This window comes from Osmerus eperlanus, chromosome 7 (genome assembly GCF_963692335.1).
Source record: "Osmerus eperlanus chromosome 7, fOsmEpe2.1, whole genome shotgun sequence".
Taxonomy (NCBI): Eukaryota; Metazoa; Chordata; class Actinopteri; order Osmeriformes; family Osmeridae; genus Osmerus; species Osmerus eperlanus.
In genome coordinates this window covers 21,511,985-21,526,653 of record NC_085024.1, presented here as the reverse complement: position 1 = coordinate 21,526,653, position 14,669 = coordinate 21,511,985, and the positions used below count along the sequence as shown (strand labels likewise).

The window sequence follows — 14,669 nt, the reverse complement described above, 5'->3', positions numbered from 1 at the left end:
TAGAACTTTGGTTCATTTTTCTCTTTTTTGGAGGGCTGTGAACTTCATGTCAAGTGTAAAGAAAAAAAATAAGTTACTCAATTCCACATGCTGCCTCTACGTATATCTGCTGCTGCCTGACAGGCAGAGAGGAACGAGATTGGCTGGATACTTTGCTCATGCACATTCACCCTTTTGTTTTCATTTTCCTTTTTTCGTTATTCGATTTATTTCTTAACTCTACCCATGCTTCAGTCTGTCTTGCTCCTTATACCATGATTGATGTAAAAGGCAACTAATACAAACCACCTGTGTATTTGCCTCATGGAAACGGCGCCATTTAGCAAACTTGATAGGAATCCAATGAACATCCATTATGCTCATACAAGTCTTGGTCAATGTCAAGTGTTCATGGTTAGGACGAGGGTCTCTCCGCCCCTGTCCCACAATGCTGATCTGTCACCTGCACTCAGATGCTACATGCCACCAGAAGACAGGCAGCAAGCTTTCATTGAAGTGAATGGAAATCAATGTAAATTAGGAAATGCGAAGACCGCAGTACAATGTGTATGTGTGCAGTGTTTTGTTGAATTGGTCCTACAGTACCACCAACCTGCTTCTACAGTTTGTACAACAATGTAACCTGTGATTCACGCTGGTTCCTCCCAAGTGACAGCTAACTAGTGCCAGCCTGGCCAGTCTGATGTGTGCATGGCCCTCTGCTGTAGCAGATCATCCACCCTCTGTAGATGACCCTCCCCAACCCCCCCCCCCTCCCTGCTGCAGCTTAGGGTTAACAGCTACTGACCCCACGGATGGATGTATTTGAAAAGTGTTTGTAAATAAGTCATGTACTCTTGAGTTCCTGAGAAGTTTGTTGGAAAACTTCCAGGGTGAAAAATGCTTAAGATGTGAGGAAATTGAGTGTATCATGTTTTTTTTTTTTCTCTCTCCTACTGATTAGATGCATTGCATATTATTGTTGTTGTCATCAATGATGCTTTATCACAGATCTTTGAGTGTCCAGTCCTTTCAGGTGCTCTAGGTTTCTTCTCTTTAGTTAAGTCACACTCTTTACCTCGCACAGTCACAGTGAACACACACCCTTCACAATGTCTTTTGTTTTGGTTTGTTTTTTTCTTGCCAAGATCATCCAGTGATGTCCAGACAGAACAAATGACTGTCACGTTCGTCCATATTGTCCTCTGTGTTCTAGAACAGTGTTGCCCGACCCTGTTCATGGAGAGAATCTTCCCTGGAGGATTTAGCTTCAACTCTAATCTAGTGAGCCTGTTTGTAATCATTTAGCTGGGATCACAAGATGAATCATGCTAGTCATAACTGGGGTAGGAGCGCAACCCTACATGGCGATGTCTCCATGAACACGGTTGGACAGTCCTTTACCACACTTCAGGGTTTGACACACTTGGTATAACATACATGAAGATATTGTCATTTGGTCCAAATCTCCTGTCCTTGCCCCTGATCATACATGTTTATCAAACAACAAGACTGCTGTTAAAGCACATTTGAGAGGAGGGGAGCAGTGATTTGTTATTCATCCTGTAGGTTAATATTGTGGCTTTAGTTATATTATTGGATTTTATCATATAGTCTGGTAGATGAGTCTTACCAATGATCGGTACTAACTGTTAAGGAAGGCAGGTACACCACAAAAATCCAGGAATGTGACTTTTTTGGATCTCACGCTCACCCTATATGTAGATCTGTATTGGCACAGAAAGCGATATTCTTGATTCCCAGATGTTTGTGTAAGGGTAGATCTTTTTTTAAACCATAATTTTCGCGTAAATTGAGCACATCTAGGCCTACATGTTAACAGCCGGAGTCGGTCACGTAATTCTTAGCTAAACAATCACATTGTCATATCGGCCCCTATACTTAATGTGCCAATAGATTTTACTGGCTATCGAGACGCTTCCACAAGAAAAGCACATTTTCCCTACATTTTGTATTTGCTACTGAAGACTGAGTTCGTGTCTGTTGCGTTATCTCTGAGGGTGCAGGATATGGTGCCTGGGAACCGCATTTGACTGTTGCAGTGCACCCCACCACGGCTAGACCGTATGTATGTTTGAAGTGCGACTGTTTCAGAGACGGTCATATTGCTAACAGATTCCTCATAGCCCTCTATTGAAAGCGCTTTAGTTACACAGGCCGTAGCGCCCCCAAGTGGATATAAACTGGCCCTAGTAAAACCTTCCACATGATCATACAGCCAGCGAGGTCCCTAAAATGTGACCATATTTGTCGTTTATTGGTGAGAATAGCGTGTATTAGTTTTAAGTAATTATACACGCTTTAGATCAATGCGTGTATTTTTCATAGCTATAAATAAGACTTGTATTTAAACTGTGTCTTCATAAATAATTCCAACATTTTAAAGAATAATTTGCACTCAGTATTGCAAAAGAATAGAACTTGGTTACATCAGTCGTTGACAGCCACTGCAGTCAGAATGTATCTTTACTGACAAAAGTTGGTACAACACAATTTAATCGTTATTTAAAACTGTAAACAGTTTGAAAGAGAAAAAAATTACAACCCGAAGACAGTTTGACAGGACAATAAAATAGTCAACTATTAGAGCGACCGTTTCAGCATTTTGTAGTTTAGCTACAGGCTATTAAAAATGTAAAGACCGTCACAACGATATCAAAGCTGTTGGCTTTTTCCGAGTCCAACGTTGGTGTTTTATTTCACTTGCTTAGTCCTCAACTTGAGAGATGCTCGATGTCAGCCCTTCACCAGTTGCCCAGTATGACCAGTCATTTTTAGCCGCTGCACCGTTTCAGTGAGCTACAGTAATTTGGATGGGCTTATTCTGCGTATTACCATGTAATAATAGCAGCGGTATGTAGGCGGAAGTAAATATTTAGTTATGTATGATACCAAAATAATATTGTTTTCTTGTTTACTGTTAATTTCAAGCTGTCCCTTTTGCGTCCTCGTCTGAATCTGGCCCATCCACCGCATGTGCTGATTAGTGAGCGCGCATTCTAACTGAGGCTCGTGAACGAGCACTTTCCTCTGCGTCACAAGATTCCGCCTCCTTCCTGTTCGGTCCAATCAACTTTCTCGTTCATTTGTATCACTCTTCCGGTGTTATGGCCGCATGCAGTGTTGGGGACGATTGTAAAATGTTATGACCGTGGAGTTTTAGATATTCCTTGACTGAGGATGGTGGTTACTGTGCTATTACGGTTTCCCATCTGTCGAACGTTACGTGCGGTTCTTCGTTTTCACAGGCGGTATAGCAAGGTGTGCAAGGTTAACAAAGCTGGATCACTGCAAGGTTAACAAAGCTGGATCACAGGAATGAAATCAGTCTTGACTAGTATTTGACAGTTACTTACAGCAGCTTAGATATGTAGGGTAGCTAGCGAACCAAAAAGGGGTGTAGTATTAATAGGACTGTGTGCCAATTAGCCTTGGTATTATTAAGTCAAACGCGTTACTCTTTCACACCTGTCAGTCAATGAATGTCATGAACTGTTTTGAAAGCTCACACAGGGCTGTTTGCAGAATGCACTGGTTGTGTGACATGGCTTGGTGCCTGTATTGCTGTGTATTAGCATAACCATAAAGATGTGGCATATACTTCCATATTAGAATTTAGGTTATGGACTTAGCTGGTCTCACAACTTCTCTGCTTGCCCATCAGTCTCTCTCTCTGTGTGGATGCGGATTGTTTTACATTTTTATCTATAATTATTTATGGTTCTCAGAATCTAACTCACCCCCCTTTTTCATTACTTAACCCCCCCCCCCCCCCCCCCCCCAGTTGCAGGAATCCCCCGGCCGGTCTGAGCGCGTGCGGCTGTTTGAGTCTCTCCAGGAGAGGCGGGGCGATGAGAGGAGAACACTCGGCGACAAGGAGATCCTCAGCGTCCGATTGGCTGACGGCAGGACAGCAAAGGCCACAGCCGGCTTCACCACACCTCTACTCATCGCCCAGAACGCACGGTAACTGACCCTCATGTCCTCACCTCCAACATGTAGAAGACCTCATACAGGCTAAACCCCCCCACACACACACACACACACACCTTTAGAGTCTTTCATTTCTGTTTGGATTTTGTCATCACCAATCTTTTTATTCTTTTTACCTTTCGATACTCCTGAGTGAGGCCGTTGTCAGATGTCACTTGTTAGGAGGCAGATTCACACTGAGGAGGGTGAAATAGGGCCTGTGTGGTAGTAGTTAATGATTTATTGATAAGAAACCATACAACGAACACCTCGGCCTTGAAGTAAAAACTGAATTGCCCCGAAATTTACAATCATCAACATATACAATACAATACACTATAACTAGTATGTTAAAAACACATTCAATTCAATTGTACTGTACTGTATTGGTACTCATGCCGATGGTGATGAGTCAGTGGTTTTTGAGTGTTCCCTCTTGCTAACTTCCTCTCCCATCTCACCCACAGGCTTACAGGAGCGCTGGTGTCCAGAGTGAACGGGGAGCTGTGGGAACTGCAGCGCCCCCTGGAGGACGACTGTGAACTGCAGCTGCTGGGCTTCGACAGCGACGACGGCAAACACGTACGCCCCCTCAGGGACCTTCTCACGCTCCACCAAACCGAGGAACGGTCTCATTTACCCGAAGAAAACCTTGTTCCTTCCCTCTCTCCTCCAGGTGCTGTGGAGGACAGGGGCGTGCGTCCTGGGAGGGGTGTTGGAGGGGAGTTTCGGGGCGGAGCTGTGCAGGGAAGGAGCGTCAGACACGGGGCTCTTCTGCGACCACAGGCTGGAGAACAGGTGAGAGACACTCCTGGATAAGGCAGGGCTCTGGGAAAGCAGTAAATCTCACAGTGTGAGGGTCCAGTCAGCATACAGCATGTCACCTTAACCCAGTGAAGCCACTCCTCTTTAATCTGCATAAAGGGGTCAGAGGTGAGTGAAGGACTGTTTACAGCTTCCACCCTGACCTGTCGATGACCTGCCTCTTGCCCTGTCCTGCGACCCTTCCCCCAGTGCCCTGTGTCTCACTGAGGTGGAGCAGAGATGCCGGCAAGCCGCCGCGCTTCCACTTCCTCTCTCCAGACTGGAGCTGAGCGTGCAGGAAGCCAAAGAACTCTTCCAGGTCAGAGGTCATTCATCTCTGGTTGTGTGCGATGACGCTGGCTTTTGACCGATTCTAATAAAACACAGGGTTTGCTCTATAGTGCACACCACCCTGCCCTTCTTTATTTTGTGATTATTTTGTTATTTTATCTATTGAATATTTGGGTGAAGCGACATCTGTGTTGATAGTGGAATGCAGTGCCAGTGATGACGCGCTAGACTGTATTCTGTAACACTGTGCTTGTTGCCGCGTGTCTAATTGAGTGTTTAAACATGTTGACATTGGTAATTATCTTTTGATATTACTCACCATGGAGGAATGTGAGGTGGAAGGTGTGTCTGTGAAACACTATCATTTGACTGGGTGTTTACTCCTAAATAGAATTGTACAGGCTTCGATGATGTGTATTGTGTCTGTGCGTGTTTGACGGTGTCTAAATACTGTTTTCTGGTTTTTAGGACTGTAAGTTAAGACTCCAGCTGATCGACGAGCAGACTGTAGGTTCTACCATCCCAGTTTACAGGTGTGTGACACACGCACACACACACACACATGCACACAGTTGCTCCTCTTTCAAGACTTCACTTCTCTAATAAAACACTCACTCAGTCCCATGTGTTGTTTTGTGTGTTAGGTATGGAGACAGCATAGGAGTGTGCAGTGGTCCTCTCCTCCCACACACAGGCCTGATCAAGGCCTTCAAGATGCTCCAGGTGTGTGTGTTTGTCTCCTTCTCTAATGATGTAGAACTCCATTGGATGCTAATCGCAGTCCACCTTAGATTAGTAAACTATTCTATTCATTGTTGCCAGCTGTGCTTAGCAGTACTGTTTGTTTATTCCCTGGAATGTAGACATTGTTTATCTTTGTTGTCTGTTCTACTGTCGGGGCTCTGCACATTGTGCTTTGGCAGTCAGACATGGTAAACAAACATGGAACTGGCAGTTCAGTCCCAACTACAATAAACCCACAACTGGGGCTGTGGCGAAGACCCAATGCACACAGGCTTGTGTGCTCAACCCCCCCTCTCCTCTCCCCTGTGATGACCACTGGACTGGAGGGCAGGATGGAATATCCTCCCTGTCTGATACTGGGACAGTCTGGGGTTTCCGTACTGCTCTGGTGCTGGGCGGACTGGGCTTCCATGGAAACGGCAGCTGGTGCAGGATGTTGTTTTTGTCACTGGCCCAGCTTCCTGCTCTGATCACTTGTAAACACAGGGCGCTGGAAACACACACATCAGCTGCTGCCCCTTTCTCATCCTCTCTCTCTCTCTCTCTCTCTCTCTCTCTCTCTCTCTCTCTCTCTCTCTCTCTCTCTCCATCTCCTCCCCCCGTTTTCAATTCTCTCTCTTTTTCCTCCGTCTCTTCACCCCCCCCGTTGCTTCTTTCTGATGTTGCCAATCTCTCCATCTCTCTCCCTCCACCTCTCTCTCTCCCCTGTCCAGGTGTCTCCTGTGACGATGGCGGGGGTCACAGGCGTGATGCGACTCATGGGCGTGGCCTTCCCAGGAGCGAAGGAGCGCGAACGGTGGGAGAAGGAACAGGAAGAGGCGCGGAAGAGAGACCACCGCCGCATTGGAACGGTGCGGCCCGCGAGAGGGACGTGGGGAGGGGGGAGGGACGTCAGGGAGGGACGTCAGGGAGGGGGAGGAGGGGAGGGGGGGGGAGGGGAGGGGGGAGGGACGTGGGGAGGGAGGGGAGAGAGAGAGATGTTGTCTTTGTTCCTCCCTCAGGATCAGGAGTTGTTCTTCTTTAACGAGGTCAGCCCTGGAAGCTGTTTCTTCCTGCCTAAAGGAGCCCACATCTACAACACACTCACCGACTTCATAAAGGTACTGACACACACACACTCAGGTCTAACTGCATCCTCAACACAGCAGTATTCTCATCAGTAGTCAGGATATTATACTAACAACTCCTCAATTACTGCTTATTCACTGTCTGAACTCTACATTACCCAAAATAACACTCTCCCCCTCCTCCTCCCTCACCTCCCTTCTGCCATCTGCTAGAGTGAGTATCGGAGGCGGGGCTTCAGTGAGGTTGTGACCCCTACCCTGTACAGCACTGCATTGTGGGAGCGCTCAGGGCACTGGGAGCACTATAGTGAGAACATGTTCACTGTGACGTCAGAAAACACACAGACCTATGCTCTGAAACCCATGAACTGCCCCGCACACTGGTGAGAACACACACACGTGACTGTACCTCTCAACACACACGCATGCTAGTATTCCCCCCCACACACATTTACATTAGTCATTTAGCAGACGCTCTTATCCAGAGCGACTTACAGTAAGTACAGGGACATTCCCCAGAGGCAAGTAGGGTGAAGTGCCTTGCCCAAGGACACAACGTCATTTTGCACTGCCAGGAATCGAACCGGCAACCTTCTGATTACTAGCCCGATTCCCTAACCGCTCAGCCACCTGACTCACCTACACACGCACACTCACACACACACACACACACACACTCACGTCCTCACACCCTTCCCTCCAGCCTGATGTTCGAGCAGCGGGTCAGGTCGTGGAGGGAGCTGCCTCTTCGCTGGGCCGACTTCGGGGCGCTGCACCGTAACGAGCTCTCCGGAGCTCTGGGGGGTCTCACCCGGGTCCGCAGGTTCTGCCAGGACGACGCGCACATCTTCTGCACGCCTGAGCAGGTACACACACACACACACACACACTCGGTCAAAACTTTATCTAAACCTGAAGAAATCGATTTAAGTGAAGAAGCAGTCAGTTCGTAGAGGCACTGGACTGGAAGGTGTTGAAAGGAGATCTCCTGACTCTCGTTCTCTACGGCCTCAGTCCTCCTGAATGGAGAGCTTTGTTTCGTCTATAGGGTGCACCTCCTGACTGTTTCACCCTGTAAGCTAAAGCCCGTCCCCAGGGGAAAAGTCCCTGGGGACGACAGGAGAAGAGTGGGTCTGTGCTGGGCTGTTAGTGGTTCTGTTAGTGGCCCAGTCCCGTGATCGTGTACCAGCGATTAGTTTTTCTCCATGTAGCTAATTCAATCAGCCCGGCGTTTAGGAATAGACCGTCGCTACGGCGACAGAACCTCCCAGCTCGTTCTTGAGAATTGACCCTCGCGATTCCCAGAATCTGCTTTTGGCTCGCAGTGTAGGGACCATGTAGAGACAGAAATGACATAAGGCCATTTAGTTTGTTTAATAAAAGAGTAAGCTATAGACCTGTTTTATAGGAAAGGTAACCTTAAATGACTTATTTTGTGATCTGGCGCTATATAAAAATAAATAAAAATAATACAAATTTTAAAAACATACAAAATTAACTTGACCTTCCAGAGGGGGCGGGGGGTGCCGTTGGGGGGGCCAGGCGCCCCCTTAGGGGAAACACTGGCTCGCTCAGCATGCGATACGCCTGTCCTCCGATGCTAACGTTGTTCCCTCGTCTCTCCCCCCTTCTCTCTCTTCCTCCCCCCAGCTGGAGCAGGAGATTCTGGGGTGTCTGGACTTCGTCAGGAGGGTGTACGAGGTGTTTGGCTTCTCCTTCCACTGCCTGCTCTCCACGCGCCCCTCCCCGTACTTGGGCCAGCCGGAGCTGTGGGACACTGCTGAGGAGGTGCACACGCTTAGATACACACGCTTAGATACACACTGAGGAGGTGCACACGCTTAGATACACACTGAAGAAGTGCACATGCTTAGATACACAAGCTTAGATACACACTGAGGAGGTGCACACTCTTAGATACACACGCTTAGATACACACTGAGGAGGTGCACACGCTTAGATACACACTGAGGAGGTGCACACGCTTAGATACACACGCTTAGATACACACTGAGGAGGTGCACACGCTTAGATACACACGCTTAGATACACACTGAGGAGGTGCACACACTTAGATACACACTGAGGAGGTGCACATGCTTAGATACACACTGAGGAGGTGCACACGCTTAGATACACACGCTTAGATACACACTGAGGAGGTGCACATGCTTAGATACACACTGAGGAGGTGCACACGCTTAGATACACACGCTTAGATACACACTGAGGAGGTGCACACACTTAGATACACACTAGGGAGGCTCAGGAGAATAGAGAGGAAATATTTTTAAAACCTTTCGAAAATTTGTAGAAAATATTTTTCAAACCTTATTTCCCCAAAACATTTTTTTTTAAGTTTCGAGGAAGAGGTTTTGAAAGGTTGAAAAAATATATTTTGTAAAAAGTTTCAAAAAACTGGTTTTGAAAGGTTGAAAAAATGTGGGACAGTGAGGAAAAAACGTTAGTTGCGAGTCCTGCACACACACTTGGAATGTAGGATGAAGTACAGGGGAGCCCTTGGCCCAGCTGTGTAAATGTGTGCGTGTGCAGACAGTTGGGTCTTCACACTAACTCACACCTCGTGGATAATTCCACACTAAACATGCTGAGTAATGGAGCCCACTTAGCCAATCAGCATGCAGGCATTGGAATGTGTCATGCCTAGCTCACAGATGAGAGCCGTTGTCTGTTCTTAGGAAACCATCTTGATGTGAAATACACCGTAAAGGAGGCCTCCTGAAGGAGCTCTGGGCCTGATTAGACCAGATAGTTGAGATGAAATAAAGATAAATTAGCTCTGAAGCACCGTCTTCAAGGAGCACTTGTTTTGTGTGGTGTGGTCGCCCTGACGGAGATGTCCTCCCTCCCATTCTGTCTGAGTAGCAGCTGGAAAGGAGTCTGCAGCAATTCGGCCAGCGCTGGGAACTCAACCCAGGAGACGGAGCCTTTTATGGGCCAAAGGTCAGGGGGAGGGGCTTGAGCCATCTGGGAAGTTGATTGGTCAGAATTCACTCATTGGCCATAAACGCCTTCAATATTAATGTACTGTGTCCATGTTTGCTTAATCAATATGAAGTTGTCTAGAACATCAGCAGATTTAGCTAAATCTTTTATAACCATATTGCCATTTTAGCAATGACTAGCTTCAGCTCAAACTGACCTGTGACCTGTTACTGACACGCTCACATCCTGCTGGTACTAGATCGATATTCAGATCAAGGATGCCATTGGTCGACAGCACCAGTGTGCCACAATCCAGTTGGACTTCCAGCTTCCAATCAGATTTGACCTCCAGTATGTTGGGTGAGTATCACGTCTTAATACAATCATCCTTCTTATCCAATTGAGTAACTCAATTGCAGTAACATGAAGTGTAAATAACTTTTGTCTTTGTTTTTTGAGAAGTATTTTCTTCGCCTTGTGAAGAAACATTTGAGGATCCTGTGTTGTCTAAAGCAGTGGTCTCCAACCCTGGTCCTCAGGGACCCCCCTGTCCTGCATGTTCTAGATGTTTCCCTGCTCCAACACACCTGGTTCAGATGAATGGGTCATTACCAGGCTTCTTCTGGTGTTGGTAAAGACCCATTCATTTGAACCAGGTGTGTTGGAGCAGGGAAACATCTAGAACATGCAGGACTGGGGTTGAAGACCCCTGCTCTAAAGCGTGTCTTACCTGGTGTCTGAGGCCTCCCTGCAGACAGACAGGCAGACAGACAGACAGGCAGGTCTAACCTCCCTGTGTCTCCCAGGACTGATGGAGAGATGCACCGTCCGGTCATGGTCCACAGAGCCGTGCTGGGCTCTCTGGAAAGGATGATTGCCATCCTGGCGGAGAACTTTGGAGGGAAATGGTGAGTCCCAACTACCCCCACCAGACACCTGATAGGCTAACCCTAACCCTAACCCAGACACCTGATAGGCTAACCCTAACCCTAACCCAGACACCTGATAGGCTAACCCTAACCCTAACCCAGACACCTGATAGGCTAACCCTAACCCTAACCCAGACACCTGATAGGCTAACCCTAACCCTAACCCAGACACCTGATAGGCTAACCCTAACCCTAACCCAGACACCTGATAGGCTAACCCTAACCCTAACCCAGACACCTGATAGGCTAACCCTAACCCTAACCCAGACACCTGATAGGCTAACCCTAACCCTAACCCAGACACCTGATAGGCTAACCCTAACCCTAACCCTAACCCAGACACCTGATAGGCTAACCCTAACCCAGACACCTGATAGGCTAACCCTAACCCTAACCCAGACACCTGATAGGCTAACCCTAACCCTAACCCAGACACCTGATAGGCTAACCCTAACCCAGACACCTGATAGGCTAACCCTAACCCTAACCCAGACACCTGATAGGCTAACCCTAACCCTAACCCAGACACCTGATAGGCTAACCCTAACCCTAACCCAGACACCTGATAGGCTAACCCTAACCCTAACCCAGACACCTGATAGGCTAACCCTAACCCTAACCCAGACACCTGATAGGCTAACCCTAACCCTAACCCAGACACCTGATAGGCTAACCCTAACCCTAACCCAGACACCTGATAGGCTAACCCTAACCCTAACCCAGACACCTGATAGGCTAACCCTAACCCTAACCCAGACACCTGATAGGCTAACCCTAACCCTAACCCAGACACCTGATAGGCTAACCCTAACCCTAACCCAGACACCTGATAGGCTAACCCTAACCCTAACCCAGACACCTGATAGGCTAACCCTAACCCTAACCCAGACACCTGATAGGCTAACCCTAACCCTAACCCAGACACCTGATAGGCTAACCCTAACCCTAACCCAGACACCTGATAGGCTAACCCTAACCCTAACCCAGACACCTGATAGGCTAACCCTAACCCTAACCCAGACACCTGATAGGCTAACCCTAACCCTAACCCAGACACCTGATAGGCTAACCCTAACCCTAACCCAGACACCTGATAGGCTAACCCTAACCCTAACCCAGACACCTGATAGGCTAACCCTAACCCTAACCCAGACACCTGATAGGCTAACCCTAACCCTAACCCAGACACCTGATAGGCTAACCCTAACCCTAACCCAGACACCTGATAGGCTAACCCTAACCCTAACCCAGACACCTGATAGGCTAACCCTAACCCTAACCCAGACACCTGATAGGCTAACCCTAACCCTAACCCAGACACCTGATAGGCTAACCCTAACCCTAACCCAGACACCTGATAGGCTTGTGCTGTACATGGTGTCCTCACAGTAACTTCGCTGTCTCTCTCTCTCTCTCTCTCTCTCTCTCTCTCTCTCTCTCTCTCTCTCTCTCTCTCTCTCTCTCTCTCTCTCTCTCTCTCTCTCTCTCTCTCTCTCTCTCTCTCTCTCTCTCTCTCTCTCTCTCTCTCTCTCTCTTTCTCTCAGGCCCCTGTGGTTGTCTCCAGCGCAGGTCATGGTTATTCCTGTAGGGGGCAACAGCGAGTCGTATGCTCAGCAGGTCAGCACCAATCAAACTGGCTGTTCCAGTGTCCTCCCCGCCGCATCTTTCTGCTGTTCCTGCTGATGTTCCCCCTCCCCATGGTGCTGTGCTCCATGTTAGCAGTGCGACTGATCCTGGCTCACTGAAGCCCTTCTGAATTCTTGTCTCCTGTTAAGGTGGTTGGGCAGTTTCGTGAGGCTGGCTTCATGGCTGACCTGGACTGTGGACAGGGATCCACCTTAAATAAAAAAATCCGGGCAGCACAGCTCTCTCAGTACAACTACATATTCGGTAATCATGAATGACCTGTTTTAATGTCCTAATCACTTCCTACCATAGCTTGTTTTTAAATAGATTTCCATCTGTGTGTGTGTGTGTGTGTGTGTGTGCGTGTGTGTGTGCGCAGTGGTGGGGCAGAATGAGTGTGTGAGTGGGACGGTGAGTGTGAGGACCAGAGGAGGCACACAGCTGGGCAGCAGGCTGACAGGAGACGTCCTCACATCGCTCACTGAGCTACGAGACACACGCAGCAACCAGGAGGACTTCTGAACACACACACACACGCAGCAACCAGGAGGACTTCTGAACACACACACACACAGCAACCAGGAGGACTTCTGAACACGCGCGCACACACACACAGCAACCAGGAGGACTTCTGAACACACACACACACGCAGCAACCAGGAGGACTTCTGAACACACACACACACAGCAACCAGGAGGACTTCTGAACACACACACACACACACGCAGCAACCAGGAGGACTTCTGAACACACACACACACAGCAACCAGGAGGACTTCTGAACACACAAACACACACAGCAACCAGGAGGACTTCTGAACACACACACACGCAGCAACCAGGAGGACTTCTGAAGACACACACACTCGTACATACCTACACACTCTCATGAAGGAGCACACACACACACAGTCTCATACATACATACATACATACATACATACATACATACACACACACTCTCATACACGCACGCACAGAGCAACCAGGAGGACTTCTGAAGACACACACACACTCGTACATACCTACACACTCATGATGGTGCACACACACTCTCATACAAACACACACACGAAGAATAACCGTGCATCGAGGTACACACACTTGGTTACAGTCTAAAGAATAACCCAGAGGATTTTTATAATAAAATGTAACTTTATTCAGAGTCTTCGGTTGCGTCTCAGTTGGCAAATTCTGTGTAATCCCCCTTTGGTGTCTTTATACAGGATGCAGTGTCAGCATTGTCAGGCATCAGATGTGATTGGTTAATACCCCTTAAATCAGATAACTGCCCTGTTATTTAATCCTCACTGTCAAGAATATCAGAATAGAAAAGCAACCATACCTTTAAAAGACTGGAAGGAAGGGAGGACACGGGGGGAGAGAGAGAGAGGGAGGGGGGGGAGAGAGAGAGATGGGGGGGTCGTTTGACTAAAATAGGAGAAAACTTTGTGTGTGTTTAATGGAAACAGTAGAGGCAGGGCAGAGGTCAGCTTTTCCTCTTTTTTTAATTGAGGCAGAGCGACCGAACGGAAAGGACATGAGTCACAACAGCGACGGAGGAGCGGATGGTGGGGGGGGAGGAGGGAGGGGGGGTCACACATGGACCAGGACGGACCAAAGCACCGCTTCACCGGATCGTGTTGGCGAGAGGTGGCTGGTAGTGGGCTGTGAGGGGTGGCTGGTAGTGGGCTGTGAGGGGTGGCTGGTAGTGGGCTGTGAGGGGTGGCTGGTAGTGGGCTGTGAGGTGGCTGGTAGTGGGCTGTGAGGTGGCTGGTAGTGGGCTGTGAGGGGTGGCTGGTGGGGTGGCTGGTAGTGGGCTGTGAGGGGTGGCTGGTAGTGGGCTGTGAGGGGTGGCTGGTAGTGGGCTGTGAGGTGGCTGGTAGTGGGCTGTGAGGTGGCTGGTAGTGGGCTGTGAGGGGTGGCTGGTGGGGTGGCTGGTAGTGGGCTGTGAGGGGTGGCTGGTAGTGGGCTGTGAGGGGTGGCTGGTAGTGGGCTGTGAGGTGGCTGGTAGTGGGCTGTGAGGTGGCTGGTAGTGGGCTGTGAGGGGTGGCTGGTGGGGTGGCTGGTAGTGGGCTGTGAGGGGTGGCTGGTAGTGGGCTGTGAGGGGGGTCGTCTCAGTGGGCTGTGAGGGGTTGTCTCTGCTGGGCTGGGGAGCAGAGGTGGAGAGGGCTTTGGCTCCCCTGTTCCGGTTCAACACAGAGAGGGTCGATTGAGCGCGTTCGTGCTGAACACGTGACCTGACCGAACACAGACTTGCGTAACAGGAAGAGACTCGGACACTGTACA

At 48.7% G+C, this 14,669-nt stretch overlaps 1 protein-coding gene across 1 annotated transcript; it reads left to right on the top strand.

The window, feature by feature from the left end:
• The first annotated feature begins 3,076 nt into the window (after positions 1-3,076).
• tars2 (threonyl-tRNA synthetase 2, mitochondrial) lies at positions 3,077-13,243 on the top strand. The gene is made up of 19 exons (XM_062465958.1): positions 3,077-3,261; positions 3,785-3,966; positions 4,440-4,554; positions 4,649-4,770; positions 4,987-5,095; positions 5,536-5,600; positions 5,712-5,790; positions 6,525-6,662; positions 6,813-6,911; positions 7,092-7,261; positions 7,582-7,744; positions 8,529-8,666; positions 9,765-9,842; positions 10,084-10,184; positions 10,631-10,732; positions 12,298-12,370; positions 12,529-12,643; positions 12,759-12,934; positions 13,009-13,243. The coding sequence occupies exons 1-18, from the start codon at positions 3,181-3,183 to the stop codon at positions 12,899-12,901; spliced, it is 2,073 nt and encodes a 690-aa protein (XP_062321942.1). The 5' UTR covers positions 3,077-3,180; the 3' UTR covers positions 12,902-12,934; positions 13,009-13,243.
• The last annotated feature ends 1,426 nt before the right edge of the window (positions 13,244-14,669 follow it).